Here is a 23,484-nt window from a genome sequence, read left to right on the forward strand (position 1 = left end):
GTGGAGTTTGCATATTTTCCTTGTGTCTGCTCCGGTTTCCTCCCATGTTCCAGAGATGTGCAGGTTACGTGCATTGGCCATGCTAAATTGCACCTTAGTGTCCGGAGGAATACTGGGGTAAATACATGGGGTGATGGGGATAGGGCCTGGGTGGGATTGTTGTCCGTACAGCCTCGATGGGCCAAATGGCCTCCTTCTGCACTGTAGGGATTCTATGATTTAGCAGTACTGGATTACTGTGTGATTGACAGAATATGTGTAGAATGGATAGGTATATATTCTTTTGCTTCACAGGGAAGCCATGTTTAAAACAAAGCTGATTAACATTCCATTTTCTTCCCAGGCAGTGGAGGAGTGTCATGTCCAGTCTATTGTGAAGTTTGTCAATACAAGTTAAAACTAGTTAAAATGGATGTTGCAAATCACGTGACTGTGGCATTTGAAATGCAGACAGTCCTAAGTCTCAAGCGAATGCCTCATTAAATATGGACATTCACAGCCATCAGTGGAATTGACACAATGCTATATTTGAGGATGGAAAAGACTATAGAATTTCCAACTGGCCTGCCCCATGTTTGTTCATACAATGTGGGGCTCACTGGATAGACTAGCATTTATTGCCCATCTCAAATTACCCTTGAGAAGATGGTGTTCAGCCTTTTTGAACTGCTATAGTCCAGTTTTCATCATGGGCAAAAGGGAACATCAAAACTCTGTCTGCAAGACAGATGTGCATGGACCCTTTCAACCTTACATTGGATTATGATGATTTTCCCATTCAAACCAGACTGGATGAACCTCATGATGTTTAAAAAAAACCCACAGGATTTTGGAATACAAAATAAAAACCTATGCACCGCCAATATGTTTGGAAAAGGATTTTGAACTTGTATAAAAGTCACATCATGAGGAAGCCATGTTGTTTTCTGCTTTTAAAAACAGCTAGAGGCTGTTTGCCGACCGTTCCACCAAAAGCCATCAAACTCTCTGCAAATAATCCAAGCGGCCAGGGTAATTAACAGCAATACTTTGAATGTGGGAGATCCCCACAGAGAGAAGGATTCTCCAATTGAAGTTCTTTTGGGAACCAGCCTACTAGAAATTCGACTCTAGGACGCTTCATAGCCTGCTGAGAATCCCTCACGCACATTACAGGACCCTCGTTTTAATTTTAAAAATATCAATGTCATATAAGAAACCAGGCCTTCCATGAACAAAATGTAGATCGTTAAACAAGTACTTAGTTAATCATAACAGGCAAGTGTACAACTGCATTTACCTGTAACCAATCAGTGTATGTTTGTGTGTGTGGCCTCTTCCGCACTATAGGGATTCTATGATAGCATTTTAAATTTGGGGGAATGTGAGAGGATAAATAACTGTCTCGTTTTAAACCCAAAAACACTTGTTGCCGAAATTATTTAATTTGGGATTCACACTCCAAAAGTAAGTAAATATTAATCTCTTATGTACTTATCATGGGCAGTACAGGGAAAACATATATTCTGGCCATGACAACATTCCCAACATCATCATAATAGATGGGACACGTTCACAGGAAACACACCAATATCTCATACTTGCACAAAGCAGCCTTTTCTTTAAGGCAGTGAATACCAGAAGTCTGATTACCCTTCCACGCAACCTAGTCATCGATTAATTTATTTTTTTTGTTGTTGTGCAGGATGTTGAACATAGGAAATAGGAACAGAAGTAGGCCATTCAGTCCTTCCAGCCTGCTCCACAATTATTTAAGATCACATCTGATCTGTTTGTGTTTCAAGTTCTGCATTTCCATCTACTGATAACCAAAAATATTCAATGAATCATAGAATCTCTACAGTGCAGAAGAGGCCATTTGGCCCATCGAGACTGCACCGACAACAATCCTACCCAGGCCCTATCCCGGTAACTCCACATATTTATCTTGCTAATGACCCTGCCTTCACTGCCTTATCAGGAAGAGTGTTCCAAAGTCGCACGACACTCATGAAAAATAGTCTCCTCATCTCTGTCATAAAAGGGTGACTCCTAATTTTAAAACAGTGCCCTCTAGTTCTCTATTAACTGAATTCATGTTTGAGAATTAATAACTTCTGTCATGCTTGTAACTGTGTTTCTCAAATACTTAATTACACCGGAATAATAGGTTAAGAGTTTGGTTTCTTAACCTAAGGGGCAGTCTGCTGATTTATTGCAGCAACTGCAGAAAGCTAGATTGCTTTAAAGGGGAAATTCTACAAGGTCATGCTCCTACTAACAGACAAAAGCAAAAGCAGTATGGTTGCATTGCTGGTTAAAGAGGAAATTAGCATAATAGTGAGGAAGGATATTAGCTCTGATGATGTGGAATTTGTATGGATACAGCTGAGAAACACCAAGGGGCACAAACATTTGTAAGGGTTGTATAGAGACCCCCCAAACTGTAGTGATTTGATTTATTATTTATTTCACTAATAATATACAGTGAAGAGAATTCTTTTTGCGTGCTACGCAGACAAATTCATTCATTCATAGAGAAGGAAAGGAGAGGGTACAGAATGTAGTGTTACAGTCATAGCTACGGTGCAGAGAAAGATCAGCTTAATATGAGGTAGGTCCATTCAAAAGTCTGATGGCAGCAGAGAAGAAGCTGTTCTTCAGTCGGTTGGCACGTGATCTCAGACTTTTGTATCTTTTTCCAGCCGGAACAGGGTGAAAGAGAGAATGTCCAGGGTGCATGGGGTCTTTAATTATGCTGGCTGCTTTTCCAAGGCAGCAGGAAGTATAGACAAAGTCAGTGGATGGGAGGCTGGTTTGTGTGATGGACTGGGCTACGTTCACAACTCTTTGTAGTTTCTTGTGGTCTTGGACAGAGCTGGAGCCATACCAAGCTGTGATACATCTGGATAGGAGGATGCTTTCTATGGTGCATCAGTAAAAGTTGGTGAGAGTCATAGCGGACATGCTGAATTTCCTTAGCCTCCTGAGAAAGTAGAGTCGTTGGTGGACTTTCTTAACTATGGCTTTGGCGTGGAGGGACCAGGACAGATTGTTGGTGATCTGAACTCTCAACCATTTCCACTTCATCCGCGTTGATGTAGACAGGGGCATGTCCTCCACTGCGCTTCCTGTAGTCGATGACTATCTCCTTTGTTTTACTGACATTGAGGGAGAGATTATTGTCATCACACCATTTCACCAGATTCTCCATCTCTTTTCATTAAAGGGAGATAGAGAGAAAACAGGGAATTATAGACTAGTCGGCCTGACGTCAGTAATGAGCAAAATGCTAGAGTCCATTACATAATAGCAGAGCACTTGGAAAACAGTGACAGGATCGAACAGAGTCAGCATAGATTTACGAAAGGGAAATCATGCTCGACAAATCTACTGAAATTCTTTGAGGATGCAACGAGTAGAATTGATGAGGGGAAGCCAGTGGGTGTGGTTTACTTGGACTTTAGATGGCTTTCGACAAGGTCCCATATAAGAGATTAGCATGTTAAATTAAAGCACATGAGACTGGGTGTAGTGTACTGAGATGGATACAATACTGGTTGAGGGAGAGGAAACAGAAGAGTCGTAATAAACAGGTCTTTTTCCAAGTGGCAGGCAATGAGTTATGGGCTACTGCAGGGATCAGTGCTCGGACCTCACCTATTTACCATGTATGTTAATGATTTAGATGAGGGAACTAAATGTAATATCTCCAAATTTGCAGATGATGCAAAGCTGGATGGGAGGGTGAGCTGTGAGGACAATGCAGAGATGCTTCAATGTGATTCGGACAAGTTGAGTGAGTGGATAAATGCATTCTAGGTGCAGTATAACATGGATAAATGTGAGGTTATCTGATTTGGCAACAAAAATAGGAAGGCAGATTATTATCTGAATGAATAGAGGTTGAGAAAGGGGAATGTGCAAAAAGACCTGGGTGTCAAGAACAGAGAACAGTACAGCACAGGAACAGGCCCTTCATCCCATCAAGTCTGTGCCATCACAGGTGCCTCTCTAATCTAATATTTCCTTGCCTCTATGTGGTCCATATCCCTCTATTCCCTGCCTATTCATGTATCCACCCAGATGCCTCTTGAACGCTTCCACCACCTCCTCCAGCAGCGTGTTCCAGGCATTCACCACCCTGTGTGTGAAAAACTTGCCCCTTACATCTCTTTTAAACTTTCCCCCTCTCACTTTCAACCTATGCCCCCGAGTAATTGACTCTTTGATCCTGGGGAAAAGACTGACGATCCACTCTATCCAAGCCTGTCATAATCTTGTAAACCTCTATCAGGTCCCCCCTCATCCTGACGCTGCAGTGAAAACAATCCAAGTTTGTTCAACCTTTCTTCATTGTCCATATCCTCCAAACCAGGCAACAGCCTGGTAAATCCCTTCTGCACCTTTTCCAATGCATCAACGTCCTTCCGGTAGTGTGGCAATCAGAATTGTACACAATCATTCAGCATGCTTGGTTTCATTTGTCAGAACATTGAATACAGGGGTTGGGCCATCTTGTTGAAGTTGTACAAGACATTGGTAAGGCCACACTTGGAATACTGTGTACAGCTCTGGTCACCCTATTATAGAAAGGATATTATTAAACTAGAAAGAGTGCAGAAAAGATTTACTAGGATGCTACCGGGACTTGATGGTTTGAGTTATAAGGAGAGGCTTTTTTCTCTGGAGCGTAGGAGGCTCGGGCGATCTTATAGAGGTCTATAAAATAATCAGGGGCATAGATCAGCTAGGTAGTCACTACCTTTTCCCAATGGTAGGGGAGTCTAAAACTAGAGGGTATAGGTTTAAGGTGAGAGGGGAGAGATACAAAAGGGTCCAGAGGGGCAATTTTTTCACAGAAGGTGGTGAGTGTCTGGAACAAGCTGCTAGAGGTAGTAGTAGAGGTGCGTACAATTTTGTCTCTAAAAAGAATTTAGACAATTACATGGGTAAGATGGCTATAGAGGGATATGGGCCAAATGTGGGCAATTGGGACTAGCTTGGTGGTTTTAAAAAAATGGGTGGCATGAACAAGTTGGGCTGACAGGCCTGTTTCCATGCTGTAAACCTCAATGAGTCTATGACTCTACTCCAAATGCGGCCTAACCAAAGTCTTGTACAGTTGCAACTTGGTTTTCCAATTCCTATACTTAACTCCCCGCCAATGAAGGCCAGCATGCCATACGCCTTCTTGACCACCTTGCCCACTTGAATTGCCACCTTCAGGGAACTGTGGATCTGCACGCCTCTGCATGCTAATATTTCTAAGGGCTATACCCTTTACTGTATACTTTCCTTCTGTAGAAGACCTTCCAAAACGCATCAGCCCATATTTGTCCAGGTTAAATTTCATCTGCCATCTTTTGGCTCAGGTCTCCAGCCAATTTATATCCTGCTGTATCTTCTGACAATCCTCCTCACTATCCGCTCCTCCCCCAATTTTTGTATCATCTGCAAATTCACTACTCAGACCACCTACATTTTCCTCCAAATCATTTATATATATTACAAACAAGAGGCCTTGTGTATTAGTCACTGAAAGTAAGCATGTAGGTGCAGCAGCAGTCAAGAAGGCAGATGGTATATTGGCCTTCATAGCAAGAGCATTCGAGTACAGGAGCAAGGATGTCTTGCTGCAGTTTCTAGTGCCTTGACATCTGGGTGAGATGACATCTGGAATATTGTGTGCAGTTTTGGGGGTCTTATGTGAGGAAACCAAGACTACGCTTCTTGATGACTATCTCCTTCGTCTTACTGACATTGAGAAAGATATTTTTGTCGTCACACCATTTCACCAGATTCTCCATCTCTTTTCATTAAAGAGAGGTAGAGAGAAAACAGGGAATTATAGACCAGTCAGCCTGACATCAGGAGAGCGAGTGCAGAGAAGATTTACGGGAGTGATTCCTGGGATGGTGGGACTGACATATGAGGAGATTGAGTCTGTTAGGATCATACTTGTTGGAGTTTTGAAGAATGAGGGGGATCGCATACAAATCTATAAAATTCTAATAGGTTCAGACAGGGTAGATGCAGGAAGGATGTTCCTGATGGTGGGGGTGTCTTGAACCGGGGATCACTGTCTCAGGATATGGGGTAAACCATTTAGGACTGAGATGAGAAATTTCTTCACCCAACGGATGGTGAGCCTGTGGAATTTCCTATCACAGAAAGTAAAAAAGTAATTGTGGGCAAAACATTGTATGTCTTCAAGAAGGAGATAGATATAGCACTTGGGGCTAAAGCGATCAAATGTTGTGGGGAGGAAGTGGGAACAGGTTACTGAGTTCGATGATTATCCATGATCATAATGAATGACAGAGCAGGCTCGAAGGTCCAAATTGCCTACTCCTGCTCTTATAACGTTTCTAATATATTAAGCCAGCAACATGTATCAGATATTTAGGTGTCAGCTTTCAAATCACTTAAATGTCTGGGGCACTTTTTGAGAATTGTTTAATCACAGAGGAGGTGCAAATGCTTAACTTAAAAAAGTGCAAATTGGTGATGGTCACATTATCTCGTGTCAACCTTGGCTCAATGGCAGCACAGTTGCCCCTAAATCACAACATCAACAGTTTATTCCAGGACTGGAGTACGTAATCTGAAAATGTCAGGTAGTACTGAGGGAGTACTGCTTTGTATTGTCAGAGATGCCATCTTTAAGACAAAATGCTTTATTGAATTTATGTCTACCTTATCAAATGAACACAAAAGATCTCAAGGCATTATTGAAAAGTAGCAAAGGTCTCATGCTGTGCTGGCCAACCCTCAACCAACAATACCAAAAACAGATTAACTGGCATTTATCCCATGACTGTAACACTTCACTATAGAAACTGACTGCCATGTTTGCCCACATAAAACAAATGGGTACAATTCTTGGGACATCCAAGAAGATTGAAAGATGATGTAAAATGCAAGTTCTTTCTCACTGGGTGCTTGTCATGCCATGCTAAATATCTGTCTTTCTCTTACAGATATGAAAAGACAAAATAGTTGTCAATCAGACAGTAGTGGATTTCTGGAGGAGCCATACATCCCACCACAGGTAGAAAACTATTTGGTGCAAAGTTTTGACGTACTGCAACAACAAATTATTTCTAGGTGGCTTACAAGGATTTATTCTCAACCGTAGTTTTGCCCTTTGGTCCTAATTACTTCACATAATACCACACAGAAATAAGTAAATATTCTTGGTTCAAATACTCCCACTCTAATGAACCACTAAATTGTCATTTAAGTGTTGAGACCTATATTTCAATAACTAATGATGTACCACATGAAAAGCACACCTAGAGTGCCAGAGAAGTGTTCAAAGCAATACACTCAGCCTCAAAGTTATTAATAGAGACTGTAAATAGTTCAGCACACATCCATGTGACACTCCTTTGGAAACATAGAAACTAGGAGCAGGAGTAGGTCATTTGGCCCTTTGTGCCTGCTCCACCATTCAATATGATCATTTTTTATAAAAAATAAATAAATCTTAGTTCAAATAAATCAAAGTTCTCACAAAGAACGAAGAACAATACAGCACAGGAACAGGCCCTTCGGCCCTTCAAGCCCACGCCACTCCCTGGTCCAAACTAGACCATTCTTTTGTATCCCTCCATTCCCACTCCATTCATGTGGCTATATAGATAAGTCTTAAACGTTCCCTGTATGTCCGCCTCCACCACCTTGCCTGGCAGCGCATTCCAGGCCCCCACCACCCTCTATGTCAAATATGTCCTTCTGATATCTGTGTTAAACCTCCCCCCCTTCACCTTGAACCTATGACCCCTCGTGAACGTCACCACCGACCTGGGGAAAAGCTTCCCACCGTTCACCCTATCTATGCCTTTCATAATTTTATACACCTCTATTAGGTCACCCCTCATCCTCCGTCTTTCCAGTGAGAACAATCCCAGTTTACCCAATCTCTCCTCATAACTAAGCCCCTCCATACCAGGCAACATCCTGGTAAACCTCCTCTGTACTCTCTCCACGTCCTTCTGGTAGTGTGGCGACCAGAACTGGATGCAGTATTCCAAATGCGGCCGAACCAACGTTCTATACATCTGCAACATCAGACCCCAACTTTTATACTCTATGCCCCGTCCTATAAAGGCAAGCATGCCATATGCCTTCTTCATCACCTTCTCCACCTGTGACGTCACCTTCAAGGATCTGTGGACTTGCACACCCAGGTCCCTCTGCGTATCTACACCCTTTATGGTTCTGCCATTTATCGTATAGCTCCTCCCTACATTCGTTCTACCAAAATGCGTCACTTCGCATTTATCAGGATTGAACTCCATCTGCCATTTCTTTGTCCAAATTTCCAGCCTATCTATATCCTTCTGTAGCCTCTGACAATGCTCCTCACTATCTGCAAGTCCTGCCAATTTTGTATCGTCCGCAAACTTACTGATCACCCCAGTTACACCTCCTTCCAGATCGTTTATATAAATCACAAACAGCAGAGGTCCCAATACAGAGCCCTGCGGAACACCACTAGTCACAGGCCTCCAGCCGGAAAAAGACCCTTCCACTACCACCCTCTGTCTTCTGTGACCAAGCCAGTTCTCCACCCATCTAGCCACCTCCCCCTTTATCCCATGAGATCCATGGCTGATCCTTTATCTCAGTGCCATGTTCCTTGCTTTCGATCCATACCCCTTGATGCCATTAAAATGTAAATAATTATCTATTTCTTGAATACATTGTGATTTGCCCTCCACAGCCTTCTGTGGTAGGGAATTCCAGAGGTTCACCACCTTTTGAGTGAAAATGTTTTCCTTATCTTAGTCCTAAATGGTTTACGCCGTATCCCGAGACTTTGTCCCCGGTTCTAGATTCTCCAACTAGGGAAAACATCCTCCCTGCATCTCGTCTGTCCAGCCCAGTTCGAATTTTGTACGTTGCAATCAGATCTCCTCTCATTATAATAAACTCTAGTGAATACGGATCCAGTCGCACCAAACTATCCTCATAGGACAGTCCTGCCAACCTAGTGAACCTCTGCTGCACTCCTTCTGTGGCAAGTATATCCTTTCTTAGGTAAGGAGACCAAAACTACATGCAATACTTCAGGTGTGGTCTCAAGACAGTAACTGCACTGACAGTAAGACATTCCTACATCTGTACTCAAATCATCTTGTAATGAAGACCAACATACCATTTGCCTTCCTAATTGCACCTGCCTGTCCACTTTTAATGACTTGTGTACAAATACACCCAAATCCCTTTGTACATCCACACTTCCTAATATAGCACCATTAAAATAATACTCTTCCTTTCTGTTCTGCATGTTCAAGTTTATAACTTCACATTTAGCCATGTTGTACTGCATCTGTCTTGTGTTTGCGTACTCACTCAAATTGTCAAAATCACCTTGAAGCCTCCTTTCATCCTTCTCACAACTCAATTCCGCTCAATTTTGTGTTGTCAACAAACTTGGACATGTTACAAAGTAATTAAGAATTGCCAACCTAATTATGACCCATTTATTTCTATTCTCTGTGTTCTGAGGTTATTATGACCAAGAAATTGTTGCCCAAGTTGCTAGACATTCATATTGAGCTTTCCTCTCTCCTACTTTATGTTGTATCAACTGGTCTCACTAATATTCTCTTTTGCCAATTTAAAAGGTTTAAGCTCAACTCCAGTACCTAATGTGGTGTTTGGCCCTTTTTTTGGCATTTCATTGCTGCATTGTTGGAGCCCTAGTCTTTCAAATTAGCTCTGTCTACCTGTTGAGATAATTGTAAGATCCCATGACAGTGTCCTGGCCAATACTTCTCCCTCAACCAACACCAGAGAACTAGATTATACAAAGAACAAAGAAAATTACAGCACAGGAACAGGCCCTTCGGCCCTCCAAGCCTGCATTGACCATGCTGCCCGACTGAACTAAAACCCCCTACCCTTTCTGGGACCATATCCCTCCATTCCCATCATATTCATGTATTTGTCAAGAAGTCCCTTAAAAGTCACTATCATATCTGCCTCCACTACCTCCCTCGGTAGCGAGTTCCAGGCACCCACCACCCTCTGTATAAAAAGAAAACTTGCCTAGTACATCTCCTTTAAACCTCGACCCTCACACTTTAAACCTATGCCCCCTAGTAAAACAGAAAATACTGGAAATTTTTAGCATGGCCAATGCACCTAACCAGCACGTCTTTTGGATTGTGAAAGGAAATCTGAGCATCCAGAGGAAACCCACGCAGACACGGGAAGAAAGTGCAGATTCCTCACAAACAGTCACCCAAGCTGGAAATTGAACTCGGATCCCTGGCGCTGTGAGGCAGCAGTGCTAACCACTGTGCTGTCCCATGTTCCGACATTCATGGCTATGAAGCACCTTTGGGCAGTAACGATGTTTCCCCTTCAAGTGTTAGAGGAATGAAGAAGGCTATGATCTGAGCTGTCAACTGATCATATACTTAGGCTTTTATAACATTATCTTCAAATCTAAAACAAATCCTTGGGGCTGGATTTTCAATGGCTGGTGGGTGCAGGAATGGGCTCAGGCACAATTTGAAAGTGGTGTTCCCGAAGGGATCCCACTGTCTCCAGTGCAATTTTCAGTTTTCAAAGGGCATGCAAGAGGGAGGGTACACAACTCTCCACCAATTAACAACCCCATAAGCTGTTTAAGGAGCTGCTGAAGAGCCTGTCCAGATAGCATGGGATTTTTAATCATCTTTTTCAATTGAAGATGAACAGTCTGGTTCATTGTAGTGCACGTCAGAGCTGCCGCAGGGCAACAGAAAGCTTGTCCCCATCAATTTTTTAAAATGAAATTTGTGAAGTCAGCTCGGGCCAGATGGATGCTGTCCTTCAGTGTAGCCACAATGCATCTTCTTTATTTCCTGGTCCTTTCCTGAACTCTCTGGTCTCCTTGACAAGACGTGGAGATGCCAGCGTTGGACTGGGGTAAGCACAGTAAGAAGTCTCACACCAGGTTAAAGTCCAACAGGTTTATTTGGCAGCACAAGCTTTCAGAGTCTCGCTCCTGAAGAAGGAGCGACACTCCGAAAGCTTGTGCTGCCAAATAAACCTGTTGGACTTTAACCTGGTGTTGTGAGACTTCTTACTCTCCTTGACAAGACACAGGAGCTTCCAACATGGCAGCCACCACCTGCCTTTGTCACTGGTGCCAGACACGCAGTACCCACCTCCTAGTGGTACTCGGTGCCTCTGATTGAGTGTCAAGTTCGCCTCCAGCCAAATCAGCCCATTTACATTTCAAAATGCGAATATCGCCTTGCGAGAGCAGTTTAGTTCAGGAACGGAGAAGGAAGCCAAAATTTTTGACTGTCAGCCCCCGACCTCGCTTTGAAAATCCAGCCCTTGGTTTCTCACCTGTGCAGTTCCTAATTTTGCTGAACATTTTCAGATTCAACGTACCCTACGAAATGGTGGTGATAACAGCATCAATAGCGAAGCCACACTACAAGAAAACGAGCAGTGGCCTTTAGAGTGCTCGGCTCCTGAACAGACAACGGACAGCTTTACTGATCAAATCTGTATTGCTGGGTCTGTCGACAGTGATCAGACACAGTGCCCGGAAGCGCACACAGTGTCATGTGTTTTACAAGAAAAGAAAATATTTAACGTCGAAAACCTCAACAGTCTTTCTCCTCCTCTCCCATATCACCAGACAATTGTAGCTCCGTGTGCTGAACAAATCACGGAGGAGATAAATGGATTAAGTGGCAGTGGTCGCTGTTTGCACACAACATCTCGAGAGACTGCAAAGCACGTTTCAGCTCCTAAAAACAGTACCTGGCTGAGTAATGACATCCATATTCAAAACAGTGCTGTGGGCAGTCAAAATGATCATTCTCTAAGGAGTAATGCAACAACTGTGAGCAACATGAATACAAGTCAGGAGAATTCTAATTTCGTTCCACAACATTTTACTGGTACAAGCAAGTCAGTGACCTTCCAAATTCCTCAAGACAAACTTCAACAAAGAAATATTGAGTTTCATTCTTCAGAACCATTACCACTTTTATTTCAGCCAAATAAAGACATTCCCAAGCATGAGAATGCATTCGGAGGAAGCAGAGTAAAATTGAGAGATGCTTTAGTGCAGACCGTGGAGAACACTGGGGAACGTGTTACTGAAAGACATGGTTGCGGAAAGAACCTCAATTTACTTGCAGTTCGATCTGGAGGACTGTTGAAAAGATCAGTATCTTTGGATTCTGGACTGCATAATATTGAAAATGCTCAGGAGCCAACTGCTGTCCCTCCAGCCCAGTGTCAGCACTGCCACCACTGTTATTGTCTCCACCATCACTGCTCATCAACACGGTTGAATGGGAAGGACACAAAGACTGCTGGATCACATTCAGAGAGACAGCTGATCATGACCTTGCACCAATTGCAGCAAACAGCAAAGATCATCTCTGTATCCCCGGTAAGTACAGAATGACTGAAGGAAAAGAAACCTAAGTTTTATATTGTACAAGCAGTATATTGGTTATATCTTCATTGCATCAAGGGCAAGACACAGATCAGGACTATTCCCAAAATGCACCCTCTAAGCATTCCTTATGGAAAGTAGAGCACCCATGCCTGGTTCATGATGTACTAGATTTAGTGATTTCTTTTCATCTTGTAGGGGTGCAGAAGACTCGTCACTGTGTGTAATTAAAGGCATTTGAATTGGTCCTACATGAGAAACCATCATTATTTTCAGCTTTTCACTCTTTCTGTGTTGCTGTTACCTCTGGCTTTAACTTTCAGATTTTGGACTCTTATTTTTGAATGACTATTTACTGTTACATTATAAATACTCTTTTTTAACTGTCAATCAGTTGTTCCTGCTATGCTCTTGAACCACATACTTTTGCTGCTACTTGTTGCCACACTGTTCCACATTAGCATTACACTTAAGGCAAAGAGGTTTCTTCTCAATTCCCTATACGATTTATCTTATAAGGTTACCATATATATGCCAGGTCTGTATATTTTTCTCTTCCGCATATGTGTAAACAATCTCTCTGCATCTGCTGTCAAAATCATTCACAGACCTGTTTTATGTCACACTTCAGCCTGCTCATTCAAAAGAAACTTCGAACTTGTTCATCCTTTTGTGATCGGCATAACTTCACAGTTCTGACAATCCTGTAAACCTTGAATGCATCTTCTTCAATGCCTCTATATCCTTTCTACAATATCACAATGGAATACTCCGCACTTCTCAGTGTTGAAAATCATTTGCGAATTATATGCTTAGTCAACAAGTTTATTAATATTTCCTACACTCCCAGTTTGGTGTCATCCACAAATCTCCCACGCTCCTGATGTTGGGTTCAAAGAATTCAGTGGGAGGCCCAAAACACATGGGATCTTCTGCTGGTGCACTCCATGTTGCTTTGGGAGACCTGCTAGTGGCCGGCATGAAATTGATTCACATCCGGCTGATGGGATGCAGATGAAGGTTCAACCGGAGTCCTCCCCCCACCCCATACCTGATTCTCTGCAGCGCCAGTGGGACAATACACCAGTCCAGGAACAGCATGGCATGCAGACACCGGGATTTCACTGAAGAATGCCGAGAGCTGCCTCTGGAGTTTGGAATGGAAGCCACCAGTGAACTCCCTGGACCACCAGAGCAGTGAGTGGGGGAAGCATCTATCAGGTGGATCATCCAGCTTCAATGTCATTAAGGAGGTCCATCTTCCAAACTTGGTGTATTCCTGGAAGTCCGTCACCTTCCTTTGATAGAGGGTCAGTGTTGTTGGGCGCCTTTTAAATATGGCACCCAGATAGGACGGTAAGACATGTGCAATCTAGCCCGCATCACTACAGAATACAGCGCTAAACCCCTGGATGCACAATTAATCGGGATGGGGATAGGATTCCATTCGGCCTCCACAGCAAGATACATTCCCCATGTTCACCCCACCACAAGACTTGGTCCCAGATGGGAGAATTCCTCCCTATGTTTTTGATTTCAAAATCAATATCATTCAAATAAATTGTGAACAACAGCATTGACTTTTGTGGGACTCCAATTCTCACTTTCTGCCAATCTGAATCACCACTCTTTTATGGACTGGAGGGTGGGTCCATTCAAACAACACCAAGTTTTCCTCTCATTACCTGCCTGTAAATGGAAAAGGATTTTGATTTGCTTCCTTTTAATAAGCGGTGGTGTATTTCCCCTTCAAGGTGTGATCCAATTCCTACTTATAACCCCACAGCAAACACGAGGTTGGATGAACTCAAATGCACACATTCAAATAAAATGAGATTATTCCAGAAATCAGCAAAGGCTGATGTTGGTTGGAAAAGCATTGAGCCCGCCAATGGCAATGGTGGCTTTCCCGCCATATAGTGTGGCACTTACTGCCAAAACCTTTTATCCATGGATTATTGCTGGTGGTGAGGCCTCTGATTCTCCCACTCCACCATCACCTCAGCATTGCAATTATCAAGGTGCCACATTGAAAAGCTGCCCCAATGCCCACCAACCATACTTTGTACCGGGAAGTGACGGCTGCCAAGAAATCTGCCGCCAAATGTTTGGATGCTCTTGAGCAGGAAGGAAGTGGGGTGGAGGGCCTCCATCAGAAAATGTTAGCTGACTGGAGGTGCCCTCCTCTCAGGGCCCAGTGATCTTTGGACTGTTCGCTCCATCCTCACCTTAACCTATCCCTGAGATCCAATTCCTCCATGTTGAACAACACTTGGAGGAAGCACTGAAGGTGGCAAGGGCGCAAAATGTACTCTGGGTGGGGGATTTAAATATCCACCACCAAGAGTGACTCAGCAGCAGCACTACTGATCGAGCTGGTCGGATTCTAAAGGATATAACTGCTAGATTGGGTCTGCAGCAGGTGGTGAAGGAACCAACAAGAGGAAATAACATATTTGACCTCATCCTTACCAACCTGCCGGCTGCAGATGCATCTGTCCATGACAGTATCGGTAAGAGTTACCACCGCACAGTCCTTGTGGAGACAAAGTCCTGCCTTCACATTGAGAATAACCTCCATCGTGTTGTGTGGCACTATCACCGTGCTAAATGGGGCAGACTTCAAACCGATCTAGCAACTCAAGACTGGGCATCCATGAGGCGCTGTGGGCCATCAACAGCAGCGGAATTGTACTCCAGCACAATCTGCAACCTCATGGCCCGTCATATCCCCCACTCAACCATTACCATCAAACCAGGGGATCAACCCTGGTTCAATGGAGAGTGCAGGAGGGCAAGCCAGGAGCAGCACCAGACATACCTAAAACTGAGGTGTCAACCTGGTGAAGCTACCGAACAGGACTACTTGCATGCCAAATGGCAAAAACAGCAAGTGATAGACAGAGCTAAGCGATCCCACAACCAATGGATCAGATCTAAGCTCTGCAGTCCTTCCATATCCAGTCGAGAATGGTGGTGGACAATTAAACAACTCACTGGAGGAGGAGGCTCCACAAATATCCCCATCCTCAATGAAGGAGGAGCCCAGCACATCAGTGCAAAAGATAAGGCTAAAGTATTCGCAGCAATCTTCAGCCTGAAGTGCCGAGTGGATGATCCATCTCAGCTTCTTCTAGTGGTCCCCAGCTTCTCCGATGCCAGTCTCCAGCCAATTCGATTCACTCCACGTGATATCAAGAAACGGTTGGAGGCACTGGATAGTGCAAAGGCAATTGGCCCTGATCACATTTTGGCAATAGTACTGAAGACTTCTCCAAAACTTGCAACTCCCCTAGCCAAGCTCTTCCCGTACGGTTACAACACTGGCATCTAGCCAACAAAGTGGAAAATTGCTCAGGTATGTACTGTACACAAAAAGCAGGACAAATCCAACCCGGCCAATTACCGCCCAATCAGTCTACTCTCGATCATCAGTAAAATGATGGAAGGGGTCATCAACAATGCTATCAAGCAGCATCTGCTCAGCAATAACTTGCTCAGTGACATAAGAACATAAGAACATAAGAAATAGGAGCAGGAGTAGGCCATCTAGCCCCTCGAGCCTGCCCCGCCATTCAATAAGATCATGGCTGATCTGACGTGGATCAGTACCACTTACCCGCCTGATCCCCATAACCCTTAATTCCCTTACCGATCAGGAATCCATCCATCCGCGCTTTAAACATATTCAGCGACGTAGCCTCCACCACCTCAGTGGGCAGAGAATTCCAGAGATTCACCACCCTCTGGGAGAAGAAGTTCCTCCTCAACTCTGTCTTAAACCGACCCCCCTTTATTTTGAGGCTGTGTCCTCTAGTTTTAACTTCCTTACTAAGTGGAAAGAATCTCTCCGCCTCCACCCTATCCAGCCCCCGCATTATCTTATAAGTCTCCATAAGATCCCCCCTCATCCTTCTAAACTCCAACGAGTACAAACCCAATCTCCTCAGCCTCTCCTCATAATCCAAACCCCTCATCTCCGGTATCAACCTGGTGAACCTTCTCTGCACTCCCTCCAATGCCAATATATCCTTCCTCATATAAGGGGACCAATACTGCACACAGTATTCCAGCTGCGGCCTCACCAATGCCCTGTACAGGTGCATCAAGACATCCCTGCTTTTATATTCTATCCCCCTCGCAATATAGGCCAACATCCCATTTGCCTTCTTGATCACCTGTTGTACCTGCAGACTGGGCTTTTGCGTCTCATGCACAAGGACCCCCAGGTCCCTTTGCACGGTAGCATGTTTTAATTTGTTTCCATTGAGATAGTAATCCCATTTGTTATTATTTCCTCCAAAGTGTATAACCTCGCATTTATCAACGTTATACTCCATTTGCCATATCCTCGCCCACTCACTCAGCCTGTCCAAATCTCTCTGCAGATCTTCTCCGTCCTCCACACGATTCACTTTTCCACTTATCTTTGTGTCGTCTGCAAACTTCGTTACCCTACACTCCGTCCCCTCCTCCAGATCATCTATATAAATGGTAAACAGTTGCGGCCCGAGTACCGATCCCTGCGGCACGCCACTAGTTACCTTCCTCCAACCGGAAAAACACCCATTTATTCCGACTCTTTGCTTCCTGTCGGATAGCCAGTCCCCAATCCACTTTAACACACTACCCCCAACTCCGTGTGCCCTAATCTTCTTCAGCAGCCTTTTATGGGGCACCTTATCAAACGCCTTTTGGAAATCCAAAAACACCGCATCCACCGGTTCTCCTCCATCAACCGCCCTAGTCACATCTTCATAAAAATCCAACATGTTCGTCAAGCACGACTTTCCCCTCATGAATCCATGCTGCCCAGTTTGGGTTTCGCCAGAGTCACTCAGCTACTGACCTCATTACTGCCTTGGTTCAGACATGGACAAAAGAGCTGAATTCCAGAGGCGAAGTGAGAGTGACAACCCTTGACATCAAGGCCACATTCGACCGAGTGTGGCATCAAGGAGCCTGAGCAAAACCGGAATCAATGGGTATCAGGGGGCAAACTCTCCGCTGATTGGAGTTATACCTAGTACATAGGAAGATGGTTGTGGTTGTGGAGGGTCAGTCATCTCAGCTCCAGGACATCTCTGCAGGAGTGCCTCAGGGTAGTGTCTTAGGCCCAACAATCTTCAGCTGCTTCATCAATGATCTTCCCTCCATCATAAAGTCAGAAATGGCGATGTTCGCCGATGATTGCTCAATGGTCAGCACCATTCGCGACTCCTCAGATACTGAAGCAGTCCATGTTCAAATGCAACAAGATCTGGACAATATCCAGGCTGGGCTGACAAGTGGCAAGTAACATTCACACCACACAAATGCCAGGCAATGACCATCACCAATAAGAGACACTCTAACCACCGCCCCTTGACATTCAATGTTAACATGTTGTTTGGATTTAATCTCAGTTGTTTGGGTTTAATCTCAGTTTGTTTGGGTTTAATCTCACTTGTTTGGGTTTAATCTCAGTTTGTTTGGGTTTAATCTCAGTTTCGAGTCTCCCAACCTCCCCCCTCCTCTAACCTAAGAAAAAGGACTCGGACTGAGAGCAGGTAAGCTTTTTTTTTCTCTCTTTCGTTTCTTATTAAGGGAAGTTAGCAGGGATGTCAGTGCAGGTAGTGCAATGTTCCTCCTGTGGGATGTATGAGGTGAGGGACACCAGTGTCCCAGCTGAGTACACCTGCAGGAAGTGCATCCAATTCCAGCTCCTTGAAGACCGTGTTAGGGATCTGGAGCTGGAGCTGGATGAACTTCGGATCATTCGGGAGGCAGAGGTGGTCATAGATAGAAGCTTCAGGTTTGCAGTTACTCCGAAGAATGAAAATAGATGGGTGACGGTGAGAGGGGCTGGGAGGAAGCAGTCAGTGCAGGGATCCCCTGTGGTCGTTCCCCTCGGCAACAAATATACCGCTTTGGATACTGTTGGGGGGGGGGACCTACCAGTGGTAAGCCACAGTGACCGGATCTCCAGCACGGAGTCCGTCCCTGTGGCTCAGAAGGGAAGGGGGGAGAGCAGGAGAGCAATAGTTATTGGGGACTCGACAGTTAGAGGGACAGATAGGAGGTTCTATGACAGCAAAAGAGACCCACGGATGGCATGTTGCCTCCCGGATGCCAGGGTCCGTGACGTCTCGGACCGTGTTTTCAGGGGGAGGGGGAACAGTCACAAGTCATGGTACACACCGGTACCAATGACATTGGTAAGAGAAGGGATGGGGATTTAAAACAGGAATTTAGGGAGCTAGGGTGGAAGCAGAGAGCCAGGACAAACCATGTTGTCATCTCTGGTTTGTTGCCGGTGCCACGTGCTAGCGAGTTGAAGAACAGGGAGAGAGTGCAGATAAACACGTGGCTGCAGGGATGGTGTAGGAGGGAGGGTTTCAGTTACATGGATAATTGGAGTACATTCTGGGGAAGGTGGGACCTGTACAAACAGGACGGTTTGCACCTGAACCAGAGGGGCACCAATATCCTGGGAGGGAAATTTGCTACGGCTCTTCGGGGGGTTTAAACTAATTTGTCAGGGGGATGGGAAAGCGAGCTGTAGCCCAGAAGCCAGTGTTGAGTGTAATGAGGTACTGAGGAGGGTATCAAGGTCGCAGGAGTGTACCAGCAGACAGGAAGGTGGGTTGAAGTGTGTCTACTTCAATGCAAGGAGCATCCGGAATAAGGTAGGTAAACTTGGAGCGTGGATTGGTACTTGGGACCACGATGTTGTGGCCATTACGGAGACATGGTTAGAACAGGGACAGGAATGGTTGTTGAACGTTCCGGGGTATAGATGTTTCAGTAAGAGTAGGGAAGGTGGTAAAAGAGGTGGAGGAGTAGCATTGTTAATCATGGATAGTTTAATGGCTGCTGAAAGGCAGTTCGAGGGGGATCTGCCTACTGAGGTAATATGGGCTGAAGTTAGAAACAGGAAAGGAGCGGTCACGTTGTTGGGGGTTTTCTATAGGCCCCCAAATAGTAATAGAGATGTGGAGGAAGAAATTGCTAAGCAGATTATGGATAGGTGTGGGGGTCACAGGGTAGTTGTCATGGGTGACTAACTTTCCAAACATTGATTGGAACCTTTATAGGTCGAATAGTTCGGATGGGGCAGTTTTTGTACAGTGTGTGCAGGAGGGTTTCCTGACACAATATGTGGATAGGCCGACACGAGGTGGGGCCACATTGGACTTGGTACTGGGTAATGAATCGGGCCAAGTGTTAGATTTGGTTGTGGGAGAGCACTTTGGAGATAGTGACTATAATTCGGTGTCTTTCATTATTGCAATGGAGAGGGATAGGGCCTTACGGCAGGGCAAGGTTTATAATTGGGGGGGGGGGGTAATTATGATGCGATTAGGCAAGAATTAGGGAGCATAAGATGGGAACAGAAACTGTCAGGGACAGACATAAATGAAAAGCGGAGCTTGTTCAAGGAACAAATACTGCGCGTCCTTCATAGGTGTGACCCTGTCAGGCAGGGAGGAAATGGCCGAGTGAGGGAACCATGGTTCACAAAAGAGGTTGAATGTCTTGTCAAGAGGAAAATGGAAGCGTATGTAAGGATGAGAAAACAAGGTTCAGTTAGGTCACTTGAGGGTTACAAGGTAGCAAGGAATGAGCTAAAAAAAAAGGGCTTAGGAGAGCTAAGAGGGGGCATGAGAAGTCCTTGGCGGGTCGGATCAAGGAAAACCCCAAGGCTTTTTACTCCTATGTGAGAAATAAAAGAATGACCAGGGTGAGGTTTAGGTCTGGTCAAGGATAGTAGTGGGAACTTGTGCATGGAGTCAGAAGAGATAGGAGAGGCGATGAATGAATACTTTTAGAAACATAGAAACATAGAAAACTACAGCACAAAACAGGCCCTTCGGCCCCACAAGTTGTGCCGAACATATCCCTACCTTTTAGGCCTACCTATAACCCTCCATCCTATTAAGTCCCATGTACTCATCCAGGAGTCTCTTAAAAGACCCTATTGAGTTTGCCTCCACCACCACTGACGGCAGCCGATTCCACTCGCCCACCACCCTCTGTGAGAAAAACTTGCCCCCAACATTTCCCCTGTACCTACCCCCCAGCACCTTAAACCTGTGTCCTCTCGTAGCAGCCATTTCCACCCTGGGAAAAAGCCTCTGAGAGTCCACCCGATCTATGCCTGTCAACATCTTATATACCTCTATTAGGTCTCCTCTCATCCTACGTCTCTCCAAGGAGAAAAGACCGAGCTCCCTCAGCCTATCCTCATAAGGCATGCCACTCAATCCAGGCAACATCCTTGTAAATCTCCTCTGCACCCTTTCAATCTTTTCCACATCCTTCCTGTAATGAGGCGACCAGAACTGAGCACAGTACTCCAAGTGGGGTCTGACGAGGGTCTTATATAGCTGCATCATTATCCCCGGACTCCTAAACTCAATCCCTTGATTGATAAAGGCCAGCACACCATACACCTTCTTAACCACCCCCTCCACCTGCGGGGCCGATTTTAGAGTCCTATGGACCCGGACCCCAAGGTCCTTCTGATCCTCTACCGTACTAAGAGTCTTTCCCTTTATATTGTACTCCTTCATCCCATTCGACCTGCCAAAATGGACCACTACGCATTTATCTGGGTTGAAGTCCATCTGCCACTTCTCCGCCCAGACTTGCATCCTTTTCTTCAGTGTTCACCAAGGAGAGGGGCGATGTTTTTGAGGATGTGTGAGAGATGCAGGCTGATAGGCTGGAGGAGGTAGATGTTCTGAGGGAAGGTGTATTAGCAATTTTGAAAAACCTGAGGGTCGATGAGTCCCTGGGCCAGATGGGATATATCCTAGGATTCTTTGGGAGGCAAGGGAGGAGATTGGCTTTGATCTTTGGGTCCTCACTGTCCACGGGGATAGTGCCAGAGGACTGGAGAGTGGCGAATGTTGTTCCTCTGTTCAAGAAAGGAAATAGGAATGACCCTGGTAATTATAGGCCGGTTAGCCTTACTTCGGTGGTCGGTAAGTTAATGGAAAAGGTCCTGAGGGATAGGATTTATGACCATTTGGAAAGATGCAGCTTAATCCGTGATAGTCAGCACGGATTCATGAAGGGTAAGTCTTGCCTCACAAATTTGATTGAATTCTTTGAGGAGGTAACTAAGTGTGTTAATGAAGGTAGAGCAGTTGATGTCGTATACATGAATTTTAGTAAGGCGTTTGATAAGGTTCCCCATGGTCGGCTCATGAAGAAAGTAAGGAGGTGTGGGATGGAGGGAAATTTGGCCGATTGGATAAGTAACTGGCTATCTCATAGAAGACAGAGGGTAGTGGTGGATGGAAAATTTTCAGACTGGAGACCAGTTACCAGCGGTGTACCACAGGGATCAATGCTGGGTCCTCTGCTATTTGTGATTTTTATCAATGACTTGGAGGAGGGGGCTGAAGGGTGGATCAGTAAATTTGCTGATGACACCAAGATTGGTGGAGTAGTGGATGAGGTGGAGGGCTGTTGTCGGCTGCAAAGTGAGAGGGCATGGGATCCAAGGGGCTGTTGCCTTGTGGATCCAGAACTGGCTTGCCTGCAGAAGGCAGAGAGTGGCTGTGGAGGGGTCTTTCTCTGCATGGAGGTCAGTGACCAGTGGAGTGCCCCAGGGATCTGTTCTGGGACCCTTGCTGTTTGTCATTTTCATAAATGACCTGGATGAGGAAGTGGAGGGATGGGTTGGTAAGTTTGCTGACGACACCAAGGTAGGTGGTGTTGTGGATAGTTTGGAGGGATGTCAGAAGTTGCAGCGAGACATAGATAGAATGCAAGACTGGGCGGAGAAGTGGCAGATGGACTTCAACCCGGATAAGTGTGTAGTGATCCATTTTGGCAGATCCAATGGGATGGAGCAGCAGTATAAAATGAAGGGTACCATTCTTAGCAGTGTAGAGGATCAGAAGGACCTTGGGGTCCGGGTCCATAGGACTCTTAAATCGGCCTCGCAGGTGGAGGATGCGGTCAAGAAGGCGTATGGCGTACTAGCCTTCATTAATCGAGGGATTGAGTTTAGGAGTCGGGAGATAATGCTGCAGCTTTATAGGACCCTGGTTAGACCCCACTTGGAGTACTGCGCGCAGTTCTGGTCACCTCATTACAGGAAAGATGTTGAAGCCATTGAAAGGGTGCAGAGGAGATTTACAAGGATGTTGCCTGGATTGGGGGGCATGCCTTATGAGGATAGGTTGAGGGAGCTTGGTCTCTTCTCCCTGGAGAGACGAAGGATGAGAGGTGACCTGATAGAGGTTTACAAGATGTTGAGGGGTCTGGATAGGGTGGACTCTCAGAGGCTATTTCCAAGGGCTGAAATGGTTGCTACGAGAGGACACAGGTTTAAGGTGCTGGGGGGTAGGTACAGGGGGGATGTCAGGGGTAAGTTTTTCACTCAGAGGGTGGTGGGTGAGTGGAATCGGCTGACGTCGGTGGTGGTGGAGGCAAACTCGTTGGGGTCTTTTAAGAGACTTCTGGATGAGTACATGGGATTTAATGGGATTGAGGGCTATAGATAGGCCTAGAGGTGGGGATGTGATCGGCGCAACTTGTGGGCCGAAGGGCCTGTTTGTGCTGTGACTTTCTATGTTCTATAAAATGGCAGATGGATTTTAACACTGATAAGTGCGAGGTGATTCATTTTGGTAGGACAAATTTGAATGCGGATTACAGGGTCAACGGCAAGGTTCTGAGGAATGTGGATGAACAGAGAGATCTTGGGGTTCATATCCACAGATCTCTGCAGGTTGCCAGTCAAGTGGATAGAGCCGTGAAGAAGGCCTATAGTGCGTTAGCATTTATTAACAGGGGGTTTGTGTTTAAGAGCCGTGGGGTTATGCTGCAACTGTACAGGACCTTGGTGAGACCACATTTGGAATATTGTGTGCAGTTCTGGTCACCTCACAAAAGAAGGATTTGGAAGCATTGGAGAGAGTGCAGAGGAGATTTACCAGGATGCTGCCTGGTTTGGAGTGTAGGTCTTATGAGGAAAGGTTGAGAGAGCTAGGGCTTTTCTCTATAGAGCGGAGGAGGATGAGAGACGACTTAATAGAGGTTGATAAGATGATAAGGGGGATAGATAGAGTGGATGTTCA

General features: G+C 45.2%; 1 protein-coding gene across 2 annotated transcripts in view; it reads left to right on the forward strand.

The window, feature by feature from the left end:
* The window catches only part of itprid1 (ITPR interacting domain containing 1), a 282,117-nt gene that overhangs the window by 149,764 nt on the left and 108,869 nt on the right, over window positions 1-23,484 (forward strand). Inside the window, exons 11-12 of one of the 2 annotated variants that reach the window (XM_078216648.1) lie at window positions 6,963-7,033; window positions 11,372-12,400. In XM_078216648.1, coding sequence (XP_078072774.1) covers window positions 6,963-7,033; window positions 11,372-12,400 — 1,100 coding nt within the window. The remainder of the gene's footprint in view (window positions 1-6,962; window positions 7,034-11,371; window positions 12,401-23,484) is intronic. The other variant, XM_078216649.1, reaches the window with a different exon arrangement.

The sequence above is a fragment of the Mustelus asterias genome, chromosome 7 (genome assembly GCF_964213995.1).
Source record: "Mustelus asterias chromosome 7, sMusAst1.hap1.1, whole genome shotgun sequence".
Taxonomy (NCBI): domain Eukaryota; kingdom Metazoa; phylum Chordata; class Chondrichthyes; order Carcharhiniformes; family Triakidae; genus Mustelus; species Mustelus asterias.